This window comes from Lissotriton helveticus, chromosome 9 (genome assembly GCF_964261635.1).
Source record: "Lissotriton helveticus chromosome 9, aLisHel1.1, whole genome shotgun sequence".
NCBI classification, from domain to species: domain Eukaryota; kingdom Metazoa; phylum Chordata; class Amphibia; order Caudata; family Salamandridae; genus Lissotriton; species Lissotriton helveticus.
This window is the reverse complement of record NC_136070.1, coordinates 137,874,085-137,898,314: the sequence shown is the minus strand read 5'-3', so window position 1 is coordinate 137,898,314 and position 24,230 is coordinate 137,874,085. Positions and strand designations below refer to the sequence as shown.

The 24,230-nt window shown below is 47.3% G+C and overlaps 1 protein-coding gene across 2 annotated transcripts in view; it reads right to left on the bottom strand.

Annotated features, from left to right (window-relative positions):
- The window catches only part of SPTBN5 (spectrin beta, non-erythrocytic 5), a 2,054,098-nt gene that overhangs the window by 829,570 nt on the left and 1,200,298 nt on the right, over positions 1-24,230 (bottom strand). For both annotated transcript variants that reach the window (XM_078659643.1, XM_078659644.1), the window contains exon 39: positions 20,294-20,449. In XM_078659643.1, the coding sequence (XP_078515769.1) occupies positions 20,294-20,449 (156 nt within the window). The remainder of the gene's footprint in view (positions 1-20,293; positions 20,450-24,230) is intronic.

The following is a 24,230-nucleotide window of genomic DNA, read 5'->3' as shown; positions in this document are numbered from 1 at the left end:
AAATGTCGCAAACACCAAAGGAAGTACACTATGAATAAGAGAGGTGTGAAACGAAGTGTGAATGAGCTCGAATTGGAAGAAATGAATAATCAAATTTACAAAAGGGTGAAAAATTCTCACCCTAACAAGGATGTGAAAGAGAAATTGAATCACCTGTTGGAAGAGATTGAGATGCACAAAGTGTGAGAAAGTTGGCATCTGGTTCCATTTTTTGTGATGATAGTAAATATCATCAAAGAGGGGATTGATGAAGCAAGATTTCACATATTACGTGACTTGCTTGAATTCATGAACCTCGAATAACATATAACACAATAATTCAACTTGTGTGTCTTACTAATTTTCCATTATTTTGGATGTGCGTGAATGTTAGTGATGCTTGCCTATGTGTTTTACTAATACGAATAACCCTTGTCTATAAAATGGCCGCTGCTTGGGGATTTTCTACTGCGCATGCGTTAGTCACACTCACGTGACGTGACGTAGTTGCAGTTCTGGTGGGAAAATGTGCGCATGCGTATTTCGCCTCTTAAATTGGCTGTCTGTATACTCACATGGTGAAGCTTGCGCAGATGCTCTTGTGTTATTGTTTGTTGCGCTAACCCGTAATTGCATAGTATATTTTTATAAGTAAGAAATATAAAGTAATTACTCATGGTATATGGTACTTTCATTTATTTCTATGTTTTAATTTGTTCTCGCGTACTTTTTCATGTATCCACGGCATGGAGGGTTGATGGGATACTTGGGAGTCCATTTTGAAGTGCAGTACTGCGCAGGACCAGAAGTGGCAAAGTGGCATTGACAAAGTGCCAAGTGAAAGACTCTGCCAAGATGCGCCTGGGAAGATGCACCTTCACCCAGCCAGAAAAAAATGTGTCCTACAGTGGATACATTTGTATATTTTCTATTGTATTCTGTCAAATCTCTCATGGGAACCCCAAACCTGCTAGGCGGTTCCCTAAAATGATAATTTAGGCTTGTAGAAGCTTGTTCTGATTGGTGTGTTAACCTATCCTACTTGGGGACCAATCGAAATTGGGGATTCTGACACTTTGCAACATTGGGGGGTGGTACACTGACCCGAAAACAGTATAACTAGCCTAGGTTTAGCTAGAGAAATTGTCCGACTTGTCTGAATAGCTGACCTGTCACTGACCCAACGCACTCAATAGGTGACTGAAGCTACAGAGCGCTGCGGAGCACTCTGTCCGAATTTGACCATAGACTCAAAGGTTTTACTAAACCTTAAGTGCTGGCGGAGCACTTTGCTGGGGAATTCGCTAACCCAATCGGGGTTCTGACTGATAGCTGAAGAGAGAGTGGAGCGCAGGCGTTGCTTCCAAACTGCGGGTGCTGGTCGTGCCTTGGTGGTCCTGTCCTGATCCTAATCTGGTTTTCCTGTCCTGTCCTGGGGTGTCCATTCTGCACCTGCTGTCCCACTGATGACTGTCCTTCCTGGGGGTATTTCCTGTCCTTGACTGATCCGTGGCCAGGGTTGGTTTTCACACCATTCTAGGTAAATATATTGCTGAGAACTCTATACTGCACCTTCTATTTTTCTATCTTTGCTTTAATAAAGACATACCTTTGCACACGTTAATTTCCATGCTGTCCGCAATCTACTATATGAAAGCCATTGCATTTTATTTTCATAGCATGTTCCTATGTTACCCTACCTTTTAGAGCACATTCACTCTATACTGGTTACAAATTATAAATGTGGTTTGCAATTTCTCCTGCAATCTATTTTTGAAGTAATGATGTTAGAATTATAGCGTATTCCACTTCTTACCCTTCCTATAGATGTATAGGATTCCTAATTTTCAAATCATTCTCATGAAGCACGTCCCCATAGTATAAGTCTAGTACGTGCATAAGCTTGCCCATTTATAGATGTCTATTCTTGAGTTTCATTTTAAATTCTACTTAGCGTGTTTCCCTGTCTCACTATTTTTCAACTTAAATGATTGCCCTTATATTTTTCTCTATAGTTATGTGATTTTTGTTATCTTGATTATCGATTGCCTTTTGACTGTAAACCTAATGATTTCCGAAACTGATTTCTAGATAAAACCTTTAAAACTTCCAGTTGTCTGTGATCATTTAATGCGGAAGTACTATATCGTTGGGATTGTATTTTGCCTGCCTTCTTTCACAGCTAGCTCCCTGATCCATTGTGGTCATAGGTACCCGTAACGGTGGATTGGTAAGTCGGGTACACTAGAATTAAATAGGAAGGAATCAGGGTTGCTGGTGGAGATTTGTAAGGTCGCCTGATTAATGAATATGGTGAATTAAAATGTATGGGCCCGAAAACTATATGGTGAAATTGTTGGTCGGGTGACCTACGATCTCTATCAGATTCACATGCTTGAATCGTTCCCTGTCGTCGAGCAACGAGTCCCCCCTACATCAAGAAAGCAATGCTAAAGCAATACAAAGCAGAAAATAGGCCTATGCCCATTTCAGTTTTGTACCCATAACTCTCGTTTTGTAAAAGAGAACAACAATAATTATTGAACCATTCAGGACCCTTCGCCCTGTAGAACACCCCTGAGAAAACCTTAGACCTTCAGATTTTCCAAGCACTACTGCCCAAGAAAACCACGTATAAAATCCAAAGGTGAGCTTCTCAGGGGAGGAGGGCGGGTCGCATGAGAATCTATGAAAGCTTCCAATACTGGAGAACTACAGTTACAGGTAAGTAACTTCTTTTCTTACTCCAGTATTGGAACTATTCATAGATTCACATGCTTGAATCAGAGTAGCTAGCAGTCCGTAGCACATTTTATTCTGTGTCTACATGAACAAATGCAAGAGTGTGCTTTAAATTGTCAATCTGTAGGGAAGAACAGTTTTACATTAAAACCCATAGCCCCCAACTTATAAATACTCTGTGCTTCATATCTACAATTCTAAACACCATAAAGAATAAACACCTCTCTGGGTAATCACCATATTATAAACCTCTAAACAATGAGAAATGCATGTAAAATAAAATGTGCACATTCTTACAGTGTAAAGGAAGGAGGGGTGAAGGAGAGAGCTCACCGTCATTGGAAAAGTTCCTCAGGACCGTCTGTCCCACTGCCACATCATTGTTAGCAGCTGCATCCAAGCAGTAATGCCTGGTTAAGGTGTGTGTACTCTTCCAGGTAGAAGCCCTGCATATATCTGGATAGGTACTCCAGCAAACAACGCAGTGGATGTAGATATTGCTCTTGTTGAGTGAGATCGCACCCGTGCTCCCAGAGGTTTCCCTGCTGCTTGATGGCAATACTGGATTGCACTCAAGATCCATCGAGCAATCCCCCTTTTGCAAAGAAGATAGCCCTTTCTGGGCGCACTGAAGGACACAAATAGCTGGAAGGATTGGCAAAAATCTTTTTGTTCTTTTTGGATAAAATTTCAGACAACGCTGGATATTCAGCGAATGAAGAGCCCTTTCCACTGCAGTACTTGTTAGAGGGAAGAACATCTTGAGGATAAGAGGTTAATTCACATGAAAGTGTTTTGGCAATTTGGGGATAAACTTTGGATTAGTACGAAGGACTATTCGATCCTCTCTAAACTGTAGTAATGGTTCCTGTATGGTCAGGGCCTGAATCTCCCCAACTCTCCTGGCCGATGTCAGCGCCAGAAGAAGAGCCACCTTTCCAAAAAAGGAACTTAATGTCCGCCCTATGAATTGGCTCAAAGGGATGTTTCATGAGTTGTGATAGTACTATATTAAGCTGTCAGAGAGGTGGTGGAGGCTTGACCGGAGGAATAGTATGAAATAAAAATAATCCTCTCCGGTTTTATGATTCTCTCCGACCATAACGATGGTCCTGAGGACGTCCTCCTAAAGCGAGATATAGCAGTTGGATGGACTTTAAATAGACGCAAGTGCTAATCCAGATTTTGCTAATAGCAGAATGTAAGGAAGGATCTCATGAGATGCAGATCTTAGAGGATAACAATTAGAATCCCAGCACCATATACAGAATCTCTTCCATTTCATCCTGGTCGTCTTATTCGTACTCCATGCTCAGGCATTTGAAAGAATATCCCTGCATTCAGATGGGATTTCTAGATGTTGAATTTCACAGTGTTCAGGAGTCATGCTGCTAGGCGTAGCGACTTGGGATCTGGATGTAGCACTTGTCCTTGCGACATCGTCAGAAGAGAGGGAATGGGCTGAAGGTGAATAGGTTGTGTCTACGAAATGTTGTCTGGGCCACCGTGGGGCTATCAGAATCATCCTGCATGGCTTTGTCTTGATCTTCATGAGCAGTTGTGGTAGGAGGGGAATCGGCGGAAAGGTGTAGGCAAAGACGCCTGACCAAGCCATCTAAAATGCATTCCCCCAGGATCCAGGTTGGTGACGTCAACTTGCAAAGAACCAGCATTTTTGTTCTGAGCTGTCACAAAGAGGTCCACTATTGGTTTGCCCTATTTTAGATAAATTATGTCCAGGGTTTTCTGGTGGATTTCCCACTCGTGGCAGGTTGACTTGAGTCTGCTTAATGTGTCTTGCCTTGACATTTTGATCCCCCGGAAGGTGTTCTGCCTTCAGCGAGATTCTGTTCTGCACAGCCCATCTCCAGATGCTCTGGGCCTCCTGAGATAGAGAGAAGGATTTTGTGCCGCCCTGCTAGTTCAGACAATGCATTGCTGTTGTGTTGTCTGTCCTGATCAGTACAGTTGAGTTCCTTATCCTCGGCAGAAATGCCAGCAATGCTAATCTCACTGCTCTGTGCTCCAGCAAATTGATGTGAAGTTGCTGGTCTTGACTCTGCCAATGCCAACTGACCTGGAGGTCTTGAGGAAGGCTCCCCAACCTTCTAGGGAAGCATCGGTGGTGATCACCTGTGGAGCCAGCATGGTGGGAAACGAAAGACCGACGGAAATATTTTGACATCGGGTCCACCTAAACACAGCCTGGCTCAGACCTGGTGTGACTGTAATGTCATCCTCGAAGGAACCTACTGCTTGACGCCATTGCAGATCCAGCTCATCCGGCAATGGATGCATCCTTGACTGGCAGAAGGGGATGAGAGGGATTGTGAGAAGTTGGCCTGATGTGCAGTGCTCACTATTCTAGTGATCACTATATATCAGTCCAAACAACCCTTATTGATGATTGGTTGTAAGTCAACCTTATAGACCAGCTATCCTAGTAGCATGGATACGAGCAGTCTAAGGCTAAGACTCTAGAGGGCGTGTTAAGCCAGCTGTTTTACCATCACATTACCCCTTGAACACCCAGTGAAAGGACACCACACAAGTTGTTATGAAAATAAACAGTGTATTTATTTATAACAAGACTACCCTGGCTCTTTATGAGACAGGGAGCTAAGCACACAACAAAACTCTTACGAAAATACTTTAAGTTAGCACGTTATACACAAATGCCCGAGGGGCACGAAAAACCATATACTTTAAAAGTGGAATGCGAATTACTAGCAGGTAAGTAACAGTTCTAATAGGCTTTGGAATCGCTAGGACTGGACTAGGGAATCGTTAGATTTCTACTAGGAGACCCAGGGGACTCGGGTGCAGAGTGTGCACTCTCACGCGGGATGCGGGACAAAGTCTATGGAGGCTAGTAAAGGCAAAGTTAGTGTTCACGGGCGAACCCGACCTGGTAGGGAGAAAACGACAGTGGATCCTGACCCTTGGATAGTGAGGCTATGCTGGGACACCGGAGTGCCGAAGTTACCTAGCCCAGGGGCTGCAGCTGCATAGGTCTGAAAAGACGTCGGGGATCTCGTTGCCGGACCAGGAGCCTGGAAGGAAGAAGTTGCTGGCAGGCGACCAGTGAAGAAAAGTTCGATGGATCCAAGCCTGGATCAAGGAAGAAGAAAACCTGAAAGCAGAGGGGACCAAGTTCTTGAATCACTAGCCAGTGATTAAGTGGGCACCAGGATGGCACCGGGCGAAGTCACCGCAGTCAGGTGAGTGGGCGCTGCTGGGCTCTGCAGTCTCTCGGACCAGGAGGCGTTGTCGGCGACCAGGATGGAGGTGCGAGCTGTCCCACGAAGGATGAAGTCGTCGGCGTCGAAGTTACCCAGGAGTGGGCAACAAGCCTTGGCTAATTCAAGCCCACGCGGTGGACTCAAAATGGCGTCTTGAGTGGACCAGGAGGGTCCAGGGTGCTCCTCTTCTGGAAGGGAGCAAGGGCCAGTCTGGAGCAACCAGACCAGCAGCAGAAATGTCGTCGGGCATCGTCAGGAAGGCCACAAGCCAGCGGGCTAGTAGCCAAACAACGCGGTGAGCAGCAAAAAGCAGAAGGGCCCCACGCAGATCGTGGAGATGCTGGAGGGCTGCACTTCGGTGCTGGGGCTGCTCAGGGTGGGGGCTTCTCGGACCCCAAAGCACTCACCAGGAATTCACTCGGCGGGCTTGCTGGAAAGAAGTCGTGCAGTCTTGAAGATGGCCGGTCCCTCGAGGTCTCGTCACACCCACGAATCTCAGCGTGACTGATGATGCAGGTAGAGGTCAGAGGTGCCAGGGAAGCCGGTTCTCGTCGAGCTGGGCAGTCTTGATCCGGAGGAGAGACTTGCAGCAGACCGCAGTGTTCTTAAGATGGTGCCTGCGGATGCAGGGTGACTACTCCTTAGTCACAAGGGAGAAATCTTAGGAAGAAGTCTTGAGTTCCTTTCGTGGAAAGTAGTTTCAGGATTCAAAGATGATCTGATTTGGAAGGGGGCCAGTCTCTACCTTTATCCTGTAAAAAGGGGCTGGCACGCGACTAAGTCCTGCCCTATGGGTGGGACTAGGAGGGGGGTGGTTACACCCACTTCCTTGGCGGCTTTTCCCCAGCACAGGGTCTGGAGTGACCCTGGAACTGGTTCCAGCCAGCCTATGCACAGTGAGCACCGGGGTGCCACGTGCAGTCACCTTCCTCTAAAGCCCTGCCTACCTACAATACACAAAACCCTGTCTGGGACGGTGCTGGCACCGCCCCTGGCAGGAAACCCTTTGTCCTTATCTCCTGCTCTGGGAGGACTCCCAGCAGCAGGAGGGCAGACTTGTGTCTCGGTGGCAGCATCCATTTTGTGGATGCTAAGGCTCTGTCTGACTTTTAACCGGGTTATAGGTTACAGGCATGTCGTGTCCCTCTAGAAGGGTGGAATGCTAACCCCGTCGCCAGAATTGGCGAGGGGTTAGTATTCCAATTCGTATGACACCTTACTCGACATGTTTTGATAACGCGATACCAGAGTTGGCACATAACCGCGAGGATTATAATGCACTTAAGAGTATATGGTATGCGATATCATGGAAACGGCTAAGGGATGGATCCCGAAAGCCGCAGACAGGCTCAGCTCATGCTAGAGCACCATCTCACACGATTCCAAGCACTCTGCCTTCAGGATTGTTAAGGCCTGCCATAGGAGTGACTGATAGGAGATCTGTGTGTCCATTTTTAGGGTTAGATATAGGTATACTATATCTAAAGCAAAGGGTGAGTACACCACCTTGCCCCAGCTGTCGTGCAGCCAGTTGTGTCAGTTTTAGTTAGTCAATCCAGGGGTGGCATAATACATGCTTCAGCCCCTGGGAGACTTCTGGGTGCACCTCAGCCCTGGGTACAGGGACTTGGAGAGGGCCCAGGGCCAATTCAGTACCTGAGTACAATTTGGATAGAGAGAACAGCTAGGCTGTGGGTCTGATTAGCAGGCCCACAGCCAGGGAAAGTCGTAAACCAGTGCAGCAAAAAGCAAAAAATCTGGGTGATCATAGGATTGCAGACCCTACTCTCCTACATGACCCCCCCCCAAACTTTGGGACAATAAACTAACCTTGACCAGGTGAGTCTTCTTGCTCTAAGTGGAAATACCTGGAGAGCCCATCAGCATTGCTGTGATCAGTCCCAGGTCTATGCTCCACTGTAAAATCCATCCCCTGTAGGGAAATGGACCACCTAAGCAGTTTGGGGTTTTCACCCTTCATCTGATTTAGCCACAAGAGGGGCTTATGGTCTGTCTGAATGGTGAAGTGAGTGCCAAACAAGTAGGCCCTCAGCTTCTTCAGGGCCCAGACCACAGCAAAGGCCTCCCTCTCAATAGCTGACCAATTTTTCTCTCTGGGTGTCAACCTTCTACTAATGAAAGCAATAGGCTGATCATTACCATCAAAATTCAGTTGAGACAGAACAGCTCCCACACCCAACTCAGAAGCATCTGTTTGGACAATGAATGGCTTGGAGTAATCTGGACTCTTGAGGATAGGTGCTGTGCACATGGCCTGCTTTAGGTCATTGAATGCTTTCTGACAGCTTGCTGTCCACTGAACTTTCTTTGGCATCTTTTTGCTTGTCAGGTCATTAAGGGGGGTCACTATGGACCCATAATTTCTGACAAACTTCCTATAGTACCCAGTCAGGCCCAAGAAAGCTCGAACCTGAGTCTGGGTGATTGGAGGAGTCCAGTCCTTGATGGCCTGTATCTTACTCTCCAGTGGCTGAACCTGGCCTCCACCTACAAGGTGGCCCAGGTATACAACCTGTGACTGCCCTATCTGGCACTTTGTGGCCTTGATAGTGAGGCCTGCCTTTTGCAGGGCCTCTAACACTTTCCTCAGGTGGACCAGGTGATCCTCCCAGGTGGAGCTAAAGACAGCAATATCGTCAAGATAAGCTGCACAGAAGTCATCCAGCCCAGTGAGGACTTGATTCACCAACCTTTGGAAGGTGGCAGGTGCATTTTTCAGTCCAAAGGGCATTACCACAAATTGATAATGCCCTCCAGGGGTAGAAAATGCTGTTTTAGGTTTGGCTTCCTCAGCTAACCTGATTTGCCAATACCCAGCTGTCAAATCAAATGTGCTTAAGAAGTTGGCAGAAGCCAATCTATCTATAAGCTCATCTGCTCTTGGTATTGGGTGGGCATCAGTCTTAGTGACTGCATTGAGGCCTCTGTAGTCTACGCAAAACCTCATCTCTCTCTTACCACCCTGGGTGTGAGGCTTTGGCACTAGAACTACTGGGCTAGCCCAAGGGCTATCTGAGGGCTCAATGACTCCCAGTTCCAACATTTTCTGCACTTCAGTTTTGATGCAGTCTCTAACATGATCAGGCTGTCTGTAGATTTTACTCTTGACAGGCAGACTGTCTCCAGTGTCAACATCATGGGTACACCAATCAGTTTGGCTGGGTGTCAGAGAGAACATATGTCGAAAGGATTGCAGAACTTGCCTGCAATCCTGTTGCTGATGTTCAGTGAGGCTGCCACAAAAGACAACACCATCAACTGACCCATCATCAGGATTCTGAGTGAGCAGGTCTGGGAGAGGGTCACTCTCTTCCTCCTGTCCCTCATCTGTGGCCATGAGCAAGCTCATGTCCTTCCTGTCAACATATGCCTTGAGCCTGTTAACATGGAGCACTCTGAGAGGGCTCCTGGGAGTTCCAAGGTCCACCAAGTAGGTAACCTCTCCCTTTTGCTCAATGATGGTGTGGGGCCCAGACCATTTGTCTTTCAGAGCTGCTGGGGCCACTGGCTCCAGCACCCACACCTTCTGTCCTGGCTGGTACACAGTCAGTACAGCCTTTTGGTCATGCCAAGCTTTTTGAAGTTCCTGGCTGGCCTCAAGGTTTTTAGATGCCTTTTCCATATACTCAGCCATCCTGGAGCGGAGGCCAAGTACATAGTCCACTATGTTGGTTGCAGGCTTTTTGAGAGGTCTCTCCCATCCTTCCTTCACCAAACACAGGGGTCCCCTTACAGGATGCCCATACAGAAGCTCAAAAGGGCTGTAGCCAACCCCCTTCTGTGGGACCTCTCTGTAAGCAAACAAGAGGCAGGGGATCAGGACATCCCATCTTCTCCTAAGAGGTTCAGGTAGTCCATGAATCATCCCTTTCAGGGTCCTGTTGAATCTCTCAACAAGCCCATTGCATTGTGGATGATAGGGTGTGGTGAACTTGTAGTTCACACCACACTCTTTCCACATGGCAGTCAGATATCCTGACATGAAGTTTGTACCTCTGTCAGAAACGACCTCCTTAGGGAAACCCACTCTGGAGAACACTCCAACTAGGGCTCTTGCCACTACAGGGGCTGTAGTGGTCCTAAGGGGAATAGCCTCAGGATACCTGGTGGCATGGTCCACCACCACCAGTATAAACTTGTGTCCTGATGCTGTCTGGGGTTCCATTGGACCAACAATGTCAATCCCCACTCTTTCAAAGGGAACCCCCACCACAGGTAGTGGTATGAGGGGGGCCTTTGTTGTGCCACCTGACTTACCACTGGCTTGGCAAGTGACACATGAGCGACAAAACTCCTTGGTATTCTCATTCATATGGGGCCAGTGAAAGTGTGAGACAAGCCTGTCCCAAGTCTTTGTCTGACCTAAATGACCTGCAAGGGGAATCTCATGGGCCAAGGTGAGAAGGAAACCTCTCAGAGACAAGGGGATGACCAGCCTCCTGGTTGCACCAGGCTTGGGGTCTCTTGACTCAGAGTACAGGAGTCCATCTTCCCAGTATACCCTGTGGGCACCTGTGGCATTCCCTGCAGCCTCAGCAGCAGCCTGCTGTCTGAGGGGTTCAAGGGAAGGGCAGCTCAACTGTTCCTTCCCCAGGTCTGCTCTGGAGGGTCCCCCTGAGCCCAGAAACTCAACTTGATCAAGTTCAAGCTCTTTAGGCTCAGTTTCCCTCAGCTCTTCTAGATCAGCCTCCTCAGAGACTTGATCCTCAACCTGGGGCAAGGGGGAAGGCAAAGCCTTACCCTTACTGCTCTTCTTCTTGGAAGGTGTCTGGTCCATAATTTCAGGATCCAGCACCTGTTCAGTGGGGCATCTTCTGGCCTGTGACCTAGTCACAGCAAGCACATGTGCTGGCAAGCCTAACATCTCCATGTGAGTCCTCTGCTCCACTTCTGACCATTGTGATGACTCCAAATCATTGCCCAACAAACAATCAACTGGGAGGTCTGAACTGACTACAACTTTCTTTTGTCCCTTCACTCCACCCCAGGAGAAAGCCACAATTGCCACACTATGATTAGTAGTGACATTGCTGGCATTGGTCACCAGGAAATCAGTACCTGGCATGATCTGTCCAGGGTCCACAAAGTTAGGTGTCACCATGGTGACACTGGCACAAGTGTCCCTATAGGCCTGAGCCATCTTGCCATTAATCAAAGGTGTCTGCCTGTATTTGCCCAAAGTATTGGGACTTATTTCAGGGGACATATCCATATCCCCTGTACAGACAAGGACAGCCTGAGTGAGTGTGCCAACTAAGTTGTCAGACCCCTCAGTACCCAAGGTTAACCCAACTAATGCCTTGGGAGTGACACTACCACTACTGACTGTACTAGGGGGTGCAGTTGCTTTAGGAGCTGTAGTGGCAGGAGTTTGTCCTCCTCCTCTTTTGGTGCACTCACTAAACCAGTGAGATTTACTTTTGCAGTACTGGCACCACCTTTTTGACTGGCCTTCTTGAGTCTTCTTCTTCTGGGAAGCCTGACCCCCACCCTCTTTGGTTTGTTGGGGACCTGGTGAAGACTTCTGGTCATTTTGCTCATTCTTAACATTACCCTTCTGGTCTGCTTTCTTCTGACCACCCTGGTTCTGGTTCTGGTTCTGCTTGATCCTTGTCCTGACCCATTTGTCTGCCTTCTTTCCCAATTCTTGGGGAGAGGTCAGATCTGAATCAACAAGGTGCTGGTGCAGCAACTGGTTCTGACAATTGTTTAAAATTTGTTCTCTCATCATTAGATTATACAATCCTGTGTAATCTGTAACCTTGCTACCCAGCAACCAGCCCTCCAAAGCCTTAGTGGCACAATCCACAAAATCAGACCAGTCCTGAGACTGAGTTTTCTGGGTGTCTCTGAACAGCAACCTGTACTGCTCAGTGGTTAAACCAAACCCATCAACCAGTGTATTCTTCAGGACCTGGTAATTGTTAGCATCCTCCACTCTTGTAGTGAGGAGCTTATCTCTACCTTTACCATCAAAGGAGAGCCACAGTATAGCTGCCCACTGACTCTGGGGAATGCCCTGCACAGTGCAGGCCCTCTCCAGAGCAGCCATCCATTTCTGGATGTCATCCCCTTGCTTAAAGGGGGGCACTATTTTAGTCAGGTGTTTAGTATCTAAACCCTTCTCTCTATCTCTTGGGAGATTGCTGCCACCAGTGGGAGCTAGCCCACTCATCTGCTGCTCTCTTGCCAGGGCAAGCTTCTCTTTGGCCAGGGCAATTTCTTCCCTTTCAATCCTCAGTTCAGCTTGTCTCATCCTAGCCTCATGCTCCTTTCTCTGAGGGGAAGTAAATCTCCTCTGTGGAGGATTCCTTCTCCCCTGAGAAGAGGCATTAGAGTGCAGAGACCTATTGGAGTCCCTAGAAAGAGATCTATCTCTCCTAACTCCAAGGTTAGGCCCACTTCGGGTTAGTACTGGGGGGCCCCCAGATCCTAGCCCAAGTAAGTCTAAGTTGGTCCTAGTTAGCCTTCTGACTACCTCAAGACCTTTGTCTACCTCATCCCCAGAGAGTACCTCCTGATCCTCCTCCTCAACTGCTGAATCAGTGTTGTGGAGATCTGGATCCCCAGAGGTTCCCTCTAAGGCTGGCATGTTCTCATGTAACTGAGAAAGCTTTCTGGCATCATATGTCTCTAAGAGACCTATCAGAAAGGAAGTGGTGGGGTTAGACCCCTGCTTCAGTTTTCTGGAGACACAGATCTGTCTCATCTCATGAAAACTGAGAGCTGCATATCTTGAAGTGACCTGTGGAGGGTCAACACTGACCAGGGGAGTCTCAGTAGAGTCCCCCTGAGTCGACATGCTTTTCTAGTGAGGTGTAAGTGGTGCACTTACCTACACTATATGTTTGCCTACTGATCCCTTGCTAGAGTTGTAGCTTAGGGTGTGCTAGGCCCTAGGAGCTACAACAGCTGGTTCAGTAGAACTCAGAGTATTCTAAGCTAAGTTATATGTACCTTTAGTACTTATGTGATCTTTCACAAGATATTCTTAGGGCATGTGTGGTAAAACAACAGCAAGCTCAAATCCCACCGCTGCCACCAATGTGAGAAGTTGGCCTGATGTGCAGTGCTCACTATTCTAGTGATCACTATATATCAGTCCAAACAACCCTTATTGATGATTGGTTGTAAGTCAACCTTATAGACCAGCTATCCTAGTAGCATGGATACGAGCAGTCTAAGGCTAAGACTCTAGAGGGCGTGTTAAGCCAGCTGTTTTACCATCACATTACCCCTTGAACACCCAGTGAAAGGACACCACACAAGTTGTTATGAAAATAAACAGTGTATTTATTTATAACAAGACTACCCTGGCTCTTTATGAGACAGGGAGCTAAGCACACAACAAAACTCTTACGAAAATACTTTAAGTTAGCACGTTATACACAAATGCCCGAGGGGCACGAAAAACCATATACTTTAAAAGTGGAATGCGAATTACTAGCAGGTAAGTAACAGTTCTAATAGGCTTTGGAATCGCTAGGACTGGACTAGGGAATCGTTAGATTTCTACTAGGAGACCCAGGGGACTCGGGTGCAGAGTGTGCACTCTCACGCGGGATGCGGGACAAAGTCTATGGAGGCTAGTAAAGGCAAAGTTAGTGTTCACGGGCGAACCCGACCTGGTAGGGAGAAAACGACAGTGGATCCTGACCCTTGGATAGTGAGGCTATGCTGGGACACCGGAGTGCCGAAGTTACCTAGCCCAGGGGCTGCAGCTGCATAGGTCTGAAAAGACGTCGGGGATCTCGTTGCCGGACCAGGAGCCTGGAAGGAAGAAGTTGCTGGCAGGCGACCAGTGAAGAAAAGTTCGATGGATCCAAGCCTGGATCAAGGAAGAAGAAAACCTGAAAGCAGAGGGGACCAAGTTCTTGAATCACTAGCCAGTGATTAAGTGGGCACCAGGATGGCACCGGGCGAAGTCACCGCAGTCAGGTGAGTGGGCGCTGCTGGGCTCTGCAGTCTCTCGGACCAGGAGGCGTTGTCGGCGACCAGGATGGAGGTGCGAGCTGTCCCACGAAGGATGAAGTCGTCGGCGTCGAAGTTACCCAGGAGTGGGCAACAAGCCTTGGCTAATTCAAGCCCACGCGGTGGACTCAAAATGGCGTCTTGAGTGGACCAGGAGGGTCCAGGGTGCTCCTCTTCTGGAAGGGAGCAAGGGCCAGTCTGGAGCAACCAGACCAGCAGCAGAAATGTCGTCGGGCGTCGTCAGGAAGGCCACAAGCCAGCGGGCTAGTAGCCAAACAACGCGGTGAGCAGCAAAAAGCAGAAGGGCCCCACGCAGATCGTGGAGATGCTGGAGGGCTGCACTTCGGTGCTGGGGCTGCTCAGGGTGGGGGCTTCTCGGACCCCAAAGCACTCACCAGGAATTCACTCGGCGGGCTTGCTGGAAAGAAGTCGTGCAGTCTTGAAGATGGCCGGTCCCTCGAGGTCTCGTCACACCCACGAATCTCAGCGTGACTGATGATGCAGGTAGAGGTCAGAGGTTCCAGGGAAGCCGGTTCTCGTCGAGCTGGGCAGTCTTGATCCGGAGGAGAGACTTGCAGCAGACCGCAGTGTTCTTAAGATGGTGCCTGCGGATGCAGGGTGACTACTCCTTAGTCACAAGGGAGAAATCTTAGGAAGAAGTCTTGAGTTCCTTTCGTGGAAAGTAGTTTCAGGATTCAAAGATGATCTGATTTGGAAGGGGGCCAGTCTCTACCTTTATCCTGTAAAAAGGGGCTGGCACGCGACTAAGTCCTGCCCTATGGGTGGGACTAGGAGGGGGGTGGTTACACCCACTTCCTTGGCGGCTTTTCCCCAGCACAGGGTCTGGAGTGACCCTGGAACTGGTTCCAGCCAGCCTATGCACAGTGAGCACCGGGGTGCCACGTGCAGTCACCTTCCTCTAAAGCCCTGCCTACCTACAATACACAAAACCCTGTCTGGGACGGTGCTGGCACCGCCCCTGGCAGGAAACCCTTTGTCCTTATCTCCTGCTCTGGGAGGACTCCCAGCAGCAGGAGGGCAGACTTGTGTCTCGGTGGCAGCATCCATTTTGTGGATGCTAAGGCTCTGTCTGACTTTTAACCGGGTTATAGGTTACAGGCATGTCGTGTCCCTCTAGAAGGGTGGAATGCTAACCCCGTCGCCAGAATTGGCGAGGGGTTAGTATTCCAATTCGTATGACACCTTACTCGACATGTTTTGATAACGCGATACCAGAGTTGGCACATAACCGCGAGGATTATAATGCACTTAAGAGTATATGGTATGCGATATCATGGAAACGGCTAAGGGATGGATCCCGAAAGCCGCAGACAGGCTCAGCTCATGCTAGAGCACCATCTCACACGATTCCAAGCACTCTGCCTTCAGGATTGTTAAGGCCTGCCATAGGAGTGACTGATAGGAGATCTGTGTGTCCATTTTTAGGGTTAGATATAGGTATACTATATCTAAAGCAAAGGGTGAGTACACCACCTTGCCCCAGCTGTCGTGCAGCCAGTTGTGTCAGTTTTAGTTAGTCAATCCAGGGGTGGCATAATACATGCTTCAGCCCCTGGGAGACTTCTGGGTGCACCTCAGCCCTGGGTACAGGGACTTGGAGAGGGCCCAGGGCCAATTCAGTACCTGAGTACAATTTGGATAGAGAGAACAGCTAGGCTGTGGGTCTGATTAGCAGGCCCACAGCCAGGGAAAGTCGTAAACCAGTGCAGCAAAAAGCAAAAAATCTGGGTGATCATAGGATTGCAGACCCTACTCTCCTACAGGGATGCATGATGATATTATCCCCAGGAGTGACTTGTAACGGAGTACTAAAAGTGACTTACTTTTTGCGAATATTTGGGGCAGTTTCTTTTGTCTCTCAAGAGAAGGAAACGCCTTGTTTATTGTGGTGTCCAGAATTGCCCCAAAGAAAGTATTGTTCTGGGAGAGGTGCAGAGATGACTTTTTCTTCATTCAGAGTCAGGCCTAACTCGGCAGTCTTGTACAAGCCACCGTGGACGACCGAACAGCTGCATGTGAAGGTGCTTTGATTAACCAATCGTCCACGTACGGAAACACCTAATGTCTTTGTTTCCTCAGAAAAGCTGCTACTGGAGCCAGGCGTTTGGTGAAAATTATTGGAGCCAACTTGAGGCCAAATGGCAGTACCTTAAACTGGTAATGGCTTCGGGCTATAACAAATCGAAGTTACTGCCTGTGGGAGGGATGGATGGGGATGTGAAAATATGCATCTTGCAAGTCTAAGGTGGTCATTTGATCCCCTGCGTTTAGGAGCAATAGAATGTCCTGAAGGGAGACCATGCAGAAGGACTGCTTTTTGAGATAAGTGTTTAGAGTTCTCAAATCCAAAATCGGATGCCATTGATGTAAGTTATTGCGAACCACAAAGAAACAGGAATAAAATCCCTTCCCTCTATGGGAGTTTGGCACCGGTTCTATTGCTCCTTTTCAGAGCATTGTAAGACTCTCCAAATGCATGAGATGTAGGTGTTTTACCTCTTGCCTTTCTGGTGGAGTACAAGGAGGGATATGGAGAAACAACTCCAATGTATGTCCAAATTGTATTAGATTGAGGACCCATCGGTCCGTGGTTATTTTTTGCCACTGGTGAAGGTGAAAAGATATTTGCCCTCCTAGGGGAACTTCTGGAAAGGTCGGAATAAAAATAGCTGGAGCCTGAAGCTTATCATTGACGTTGTGAGGTGTCCTTTCCCTGACATCCTGCTCTTCCTCTCGGGGCAAATTTTGAATACTCCCCTAACTGTTGCTGTCGTTGGCTGGGAAGATGTAGCATATGAGGGGTATCTATACTGTTGAAATCCTCCCCTGTAGGATGGAATGCCCCTTCCTCTAGCTCCTCTGAATGGCACTTTCCCATACTGGAGCGTCCCTAGAGCCTTCGCTGTGTCAGTATCTTTCTTAATATCTTGTAGCGCATTGTTGATGTGCTTCCTAAATAAAGCCTCCCCATGGAATGGGAGGACTAGAATCTTATTTTGGACCTCCGGTCTAAATGAAGTAGCTCGAAGCCATCCTTGACGGCATAAAACTGCTGCACCCCTTAGCAATCTGAAAGCTGTAGCTGCGATATCCATCGCACAATCTATCAGTTCTGCCGAAGCTCTCTCTCACTCTTGCAGAATTTTCTTCACTTCTGGTTTGCTCTCTTCAGGAAGCAGATTCATATACGGAGCCAAGGTCACACCACATCTGTCTGTCATATCTGCCCAATATAGCAAGGGCATTAGCCACTCTGACCAACAGAGCTGACATTGATGAAAAACTCTTACCAGCATTATCTAGGCACCTGCCTTTTCTATCATGATGTGTGGTAATTGGAGCCGATGAGTTTTTGCATTTTCGCTGAGCTGCCTGGGGAATAACTGAATCCGGTTTGGGATGGCCCACCAAACAGGCTGGAGCATCCTCTGGGGCCTTGTATTTGTTCTCCAACCTGGATAGTACTGGTGTCACTGTCACTGGTGTTTTCATGACCTTGAGTCCTTCCTCCCATAAATGACCTATAATCGGAATAGCCCTCACTGATTTATAGGGCTCTTTATAAAATCAAATAAGAAACAGTCTGTTTGGGTAGCCGGAATAGGCAGATCGAATCTTTTTGCAGCTCTCTCTAACAAATTATGAAAACTACCAATTTCCTCTGGTGGTGAGTCAAAAGGCACTGGAGAAGGAAAAGAAGGCATGGGAATGAGGTAATCATCCCATTCTTTATTGTGTCTCCAAGCTCTCCTTCCTCCTGATAATCATCCTTAGTATCTTGTTGAGGGATTGATGGAGGTGATCTCTGTAAGGGTTCCGCCAGCACAGCTTGACCTCTCTTTGAAGTAGACAGGATAGAGCACGGACGAGGAACTACTGATGGTATTTCCTGAGGTACCGGAGTTGGTGTAAATCGCTTCCTGTAGTCAGACAACATGAACTGCAGGTCTGTTAATAAAGACGACGGCATGCAAACTACCTACTCCTGACAATCATGATGGTATTGTTCCTGAGGAATATAGCCTTGATATTCACCATACTCCTCCTCAAAATTATCCTCCTAACACTTAATGTGCAGCTGGGACGGGCTACTCGCACAGCCATATGGCCCATCATCTTCTTCCTCAGAATCCTGCTCTATCAACAGGTGAGATGGCAAAAGAGGTGTATCCTTGCTAGGTGATGTAATTTCAGGTGTTATTCTCCTTGTTCTTGTCTTCTCTGTTCTGTCCGGTGTTTTTTCCGAGATCGCCGCGGCACCGTCGTCGAAGCTGCAGCCGTCTGCGGTAATTTGGAAACCATAGGCGATGGTCTAACCGCCGAAGTCGTTGTTACTGTCGTCGTCGTTGTCGACCATGCCGGCGGCGCTGCCATCGTCGCTGTCGTCGACATCGTCATTGTCGTCGACGCCGTCGTCGATGATACCGGCGTCAATACCATGGTCAACAGTGACAAAACCTTCATCGACGGAGTCCCCAACTCCGCCGTCGACGCTGGTGCTTTCTTTGGCAACAGGCGAACTTCAATCTTCGCTGATGACAACAGAGGTGGTTTCTTCGTCGACGATACCGTCGACGATGTAGATTTCGTCGATGTCTTTACTTCAGGAGGCACTGAATAGGGCTTTTTGAAGGAGTGCCTGAACTGAGGGTGCCTTAGGCAGCTCAGAACTCGCCTTTCTTGCTTGTTTATCCCCCAAAGCATGTCCCTTCCTCTCCATTTCGTGTTTTTGAGGAGATTTTGAGGGACTGCACCCATGAGATCCATGAGAGGTCTTTTTAAGGAATTTTTCGGGACGCTCCCCAGATGAATGGGCCTGAGGTGATCTTCTCCTCTTATGGGACCTCTTGGATGAGGAAGAAGAGGATGCCTCATCACTGTCCTCACTAGAAATCACTTCTTTTCCCGCTTTTAGTTTCTGAAGCCATATCAGAAGGCACCCCTCACTATCCCTTAAGGTTTTACTTGAAAAGGTACGACATACCTTGCAATCCTTTGCCTGAAGGTCTGGATATAGGAATAAATACAGTCCTCATGAGGGTGATCAGTATAAAGCCTTTTCTTGGAGCAGGTAGCACAGGCTCTAAACAGACCCTTTTTCTCCTTTCCCAACATAATTGTGCCTGAGTAATAACAAACCAGCCCTGAGGATGGATCCTGTAGATGAAAACTTTAAATGAAGCCAAGATTTTTGTCCAAATTCACTTATAATAAGAGAAAACTCAGCAGAGCTCAGAAGATATTCCCTAGCACAACGTGCGGTAGAAAGTCTGAAAGTCTAAGGTTCTCTCAGGGGTGTTCTAGCGGGTGAAGGGTCCTGATTGGTTCAAGAATTATTTTTGGTCTATTTTACAAAACAAGAGTTATGGGTTACAAAACTGAAATGGGCCTAGGCCTACTTTCTGCTTTGCATTGATTTAGCATTGCTTTTTGATGTACCGGGGACACCCATCTTGATGACTGGGAATGATTCAAGCATGTGAATCTATTAAAGTTCCAATATTGGAGTAAGGATGCTGCCACTCATCTCCCACATTTATGCTCAACCTTCAGTCATCAATCACCTCCAGAGATTCAAAGCAGGCAGGTCATTGGACTGTTACAGTGTATACACTTGCATAGAATGTCACTCCTTGTAAAACAGGGGATGGTGCTCCGGTATCACCTACTTACATGCATTAGGTTTTCGTCCTGCCCCTCTAATAATCACACAGTCTCTGTTCATCATGCCACTCTCCTTGTCACTGTTTTTCTCTCTGTCATTGTCTTACTACTTGATTTATTACTGGCACAATGTCCCTCCACTTCTTGTCCCAAACACAGGCCACATTCTTTTTGTTTCATCTCATCCTATCCTTCTCTCAATGGTTGTCTTTCTTTTTTAACTCAGTTCTCATATTTATTACTCACTCTTGGTCCATAAAACACAATCATACTAAACATCACTGACTTGCAGTCGATCTGCAAACTATCTGACTACTTGCCATTTATTTCTGTCTCTCATCACTTCATCTTTCTATTCATCACCACCAGTCCTCTGTCTCTCCATGCCCTTTCGATCCATTTATTATAGGCTCGATTTCTCTCTCTCGCTCTATCTCTCTTTCTCTCTCTCCCTCCTCTCATGTTGTCTTTCCTCACCCAATCAATATTTCTCTGCACCCTATCTAGCAAGCCAATTTGACAGTAGTTAGCATGCTTTGAGTAACATTTATTTATTTGCTTTTCGTGCACAAGTGCTAAGAAGGCATACCTGGGGAAGGGACAGCTAACTGGTGTGGGGGAGAAGTACTCTCTCAAAGAAGCTCTGTGGTTACCTCAGTGACATCTGTGATGGTCTTCTCATGCGCCAGGATCTCTGCCTCAAAGACCTGATGCTTCTGCAGCACCTTCAGCTTTCCCTGCAGGTCACTGAACCCCTGCTGTGCCGTGTCTTCCAGCTGCTGCATGCGCTCCTGGATCCAGTCCTCCACCTGAGCAAGGAAATTAGAGTTAGCACGTACACCTTACCTCCTTTTTTACACGCTCCTTTATCCGAAGTCATTTTAAGAGGTGGTTATTAGAAGCGGCATCTGAATCAAGAACTGTGCTTGGCATATGCCGCAGTCACAAGGAGGGCACATTTTGGTTCCTGTTCCTCACCAACTATATTTATGCTGTACATGCATAAATTACCTTAGCCTGCATATCCTGCACTACCAATAGGAAAAACATACTGCCACCAACAACTATTATAGTCTCATTTTAACATATTTCCCATAATCTCCAGCATATACAGAGCTCTCCAGAATCCAGAAGCCATCACCATCATAGAGAGGACGTGAAGGGCCCGATCTTACTTAAGTATCATATTCCCTGCTTGTGAAAATAAACGTGGAATCGTATTGCAAAATATGTTGGTTTTCCATTCATGATTATGTTTCAGGATCCCTTTGAAAATTATGATGAATGCCTAACATCATAAAATACATAGGTGCTGGAACCTAAGCCACTTTGACTCTCCTGTACCTTTACTTGACTTTGCAGGAGCCTGTTTCACTCCATTTTCAGCCTAAAATGGAAACTGGGAATTTTACCTACACCCCTGGCATTCTAATGGTGTTCTAATAGCAATGTAATGTGGCCCTGATTTTGTAATCCTTTCAACCATCTCTCTGACCCTTACAGATCCAGAAATATCCCATTTTAACGATGCAATTGGACCATAACCCTAAATGCCGGTTTCACGGTTGACTCAGAACCAGTGGTCCCAATGGGTGCACTAACCACTAGAATATTTCCACCATGACAACTTATTCATATGAAATGGTTTGTTGAATGATGTGCTTGGGCTTGAGAACTGTACTGTGAGTGCAGGTATGACTAGAGGACCAGCAGTCATCCTCATTTATTGACTATGATTTTGGAAACTACTAGAAGAAAGGGTTTCGTGTTGAACTTTGCCTATTGCACTTTTAGTCAATGACCACTCTGGTACTGTACACTGGAGGTTTAACTTTGAAAGAGTCAGGCTCAGTAAAACCATACTTATTATGGGGGTAGGAACACTAGGTGAGTTTTGGGTGGTAAGGAATAATAATAATGAACAAGTTACTTACCTTCGGTAACGCATTATCTGGTAGAGACTCTATCTAGCTGCAGATTCCATATCTTTGAATTTCCCAGGTATCAGGCTGGTTCCGGAAACGTTTGCTGAGCAATACCCTTTGCACACGACGTCAGGTTGCTCCATTCAGCTACGGGTGACGTTGTCGGCATCATTAGCATCGGTTATGACGTCAGTACTTTTAGTTTTTTCCATGCCAGAAGCGCAGAGCCACATAGCACCTGACATAGTCGTATGCAAAACTAGGGCCCTGAAAGGGGGGGAACAACCCTAGTCCTACAATATCAGTCCGCAAAGTGGGGAGGCATGGGTGGGGATGTAAGAAATCAGCCGCTTGAGTCCATAACAGATAATGTGTTACCAAAGGTAAGTAACTTGTTCATCTGAGACTTTAACCTGCAGATTCCTTACCTTTGAATTAGATACCCGAGCCATACCTTCCCGGGGGTGGGTTGCAGACTCACATCCTAAAGTAAGAATTCTTGCAGGACTGAATAGGCAAAATGTCCGTCCCAGCATACCTGACCAGCAAACAGTAATGTTTTGCAAATGTGTGCAAAGAAGCCCACGTCACTGCCTGACAGATGTCCTGGATTGGGACACCCCGTGCCAAGGCCGTAGTCACAGCCTTTCCCCTGGTGGAATGGGCCCTTAACCCCTCAGGGGGCTGCTTCTTTGCCAAGGCATAACAGATCTTGATGCAGAGAACGCCCCAGTGAGAGATGGTCCTTTTCTGAACTGCCATTCCCTCCTTTGCTCCCAAGTACCCCACAAAGAGTTGGTCATCCATGTGGAACTCTTTTGTGTGGTCAAGGTAGAATGACAACGCTCTTTTTGGGTCCAGCCAGTGGAGATGGTCCTCTTCCTTAGAGGGATGCTGAGTGGCAAAGAAGGTGGGCAAAGTGCTGGACTGACCCAGATGGAATAGGGTCACAACCTTCGGCAAAAAGGAAGCCCTTGTGCGATGCTCCCCCTTGAAGAGAGAGGGCTGGTCTGGCAGCTGCAAAAAAGCAGACAGAGCAGAAAGGTAACCCTTGAGAGATCCCAAAACAGAGTCCTGCTGGCCAAGGGATAGGTTGAATAAAAGGACAGTAGAAAGAGAAGCAGAAAGAGGGTCAATGGGCCTTTCTGTACAGTATATTACAAATGTCTGCCAACGGCAGGCGTATACCGTCTTAGTGGAGGTCCGCTTGGCCGCCTGAATAGCGTTACAGACTTCAGGAGGAAGGGCAAAAGCTATCAACTGTCACAGCTCAACCTCCATGCATGGAGGCACAGTGATGACAGGTTCAGGTGGAGAACCCTACCCTGCTGCTGCAACAGAAGACCCTCCCAAAGAGGCAGCCTGATCGGAGGATCGATGCTCATTCTCAGAAGCTCTAGATACCAGACTCTCCTTGCCCCATCCGGAGCCACAAGAATGACTTGTCTCAGTGTCTCGCTGGATGGTGTCGCCTGCCAGGCCGCGAGTAACTTCATCGCCCACTCCCTCAAGGCCTTTGGAGCCATCGCCCGGCAGTCCGAACACGACTTCGTTTTGTGGTCGCATTCGGGACACCAAAGACATACGCGTGGGGAACGGTGACTGACATCATGCGGGAACAAGTCTTGCATGGCTTGAAACCTGTCTTCCTTGAAGACAGCCATTGTTGCGCTTGACATCGAGTGGTAACTTTGAAATAAGGATTAATCCGCACATCACATTTCATGGGCATATTCATTCTGCATTTAGCACAAGTCCATCCAATACTGCTTAGCTAAGCTGGCATTCCCCTCGCTGGCTAGTGAAATGGGCGGTGAGTATTTATATGTTTTCCACAAGAGCCTGGACTGAAGTCACTGACTTGTGCCCTCTTGCCCCAAAGGCAACTGGATATAGTATTCTTGATTGCAATATTCTGTCACATATAGTTGCAAGGATTACAGCTTATAAATATGACTGTTACTTTTAGTACAGCACCTTATAGGCTAAATACCTGAAAGAAACCTGGCATGGTAGCTCAGAAGGTGTTAAAAAGCATCTGTTAATCTTGCTGCTTAGCCTTTTAACTGCCTTACGTTACCTATACGCAGATACCTACAACCACTTTAAGGGGTAATCCTCAACTGCTCAGTTTAGCTACCCTTGGAGTGTCAGGCATCAGAGAACTTGGTTATCCAACTAGAGTGAAATAAAACCCTTGCACAACATTGGCAAATAATGACACACAGCACAGAGATGGCCCAGTAACCACTGACTGACCTACTATCCAGAAAAGCCCCCACAGAGTCATTAAATTACATAATACTGGTTAAGATGCATTCAAGTGTCTTTGAAACGATCCACTTCTCCGAAAACTGAAACTACTTGTACATTTCCTTTCTTCCTGGCCCTTTCCTTGCTGCTTTTAAAGCATTCACAATTAATTTGTCCATGATACATATCTGATGGAGAAGTGAGCTTCAAAAACTAGTCAGAAAATTCTTAATACTTCTTAAAAGTCTTATGCAACCCCTCCCTGCTTCATTCCACCATGAGCAATACTCTGATTATGGGTATGTGCTAGGGTCCCTCATAGGAGGATAGGTTTTCTCTCTATGCAGATGATATCCTCCTATGCTTTGCAGAACCTGAATCAATCTTAGGGAGAGCCCTCGAAATATTTGAG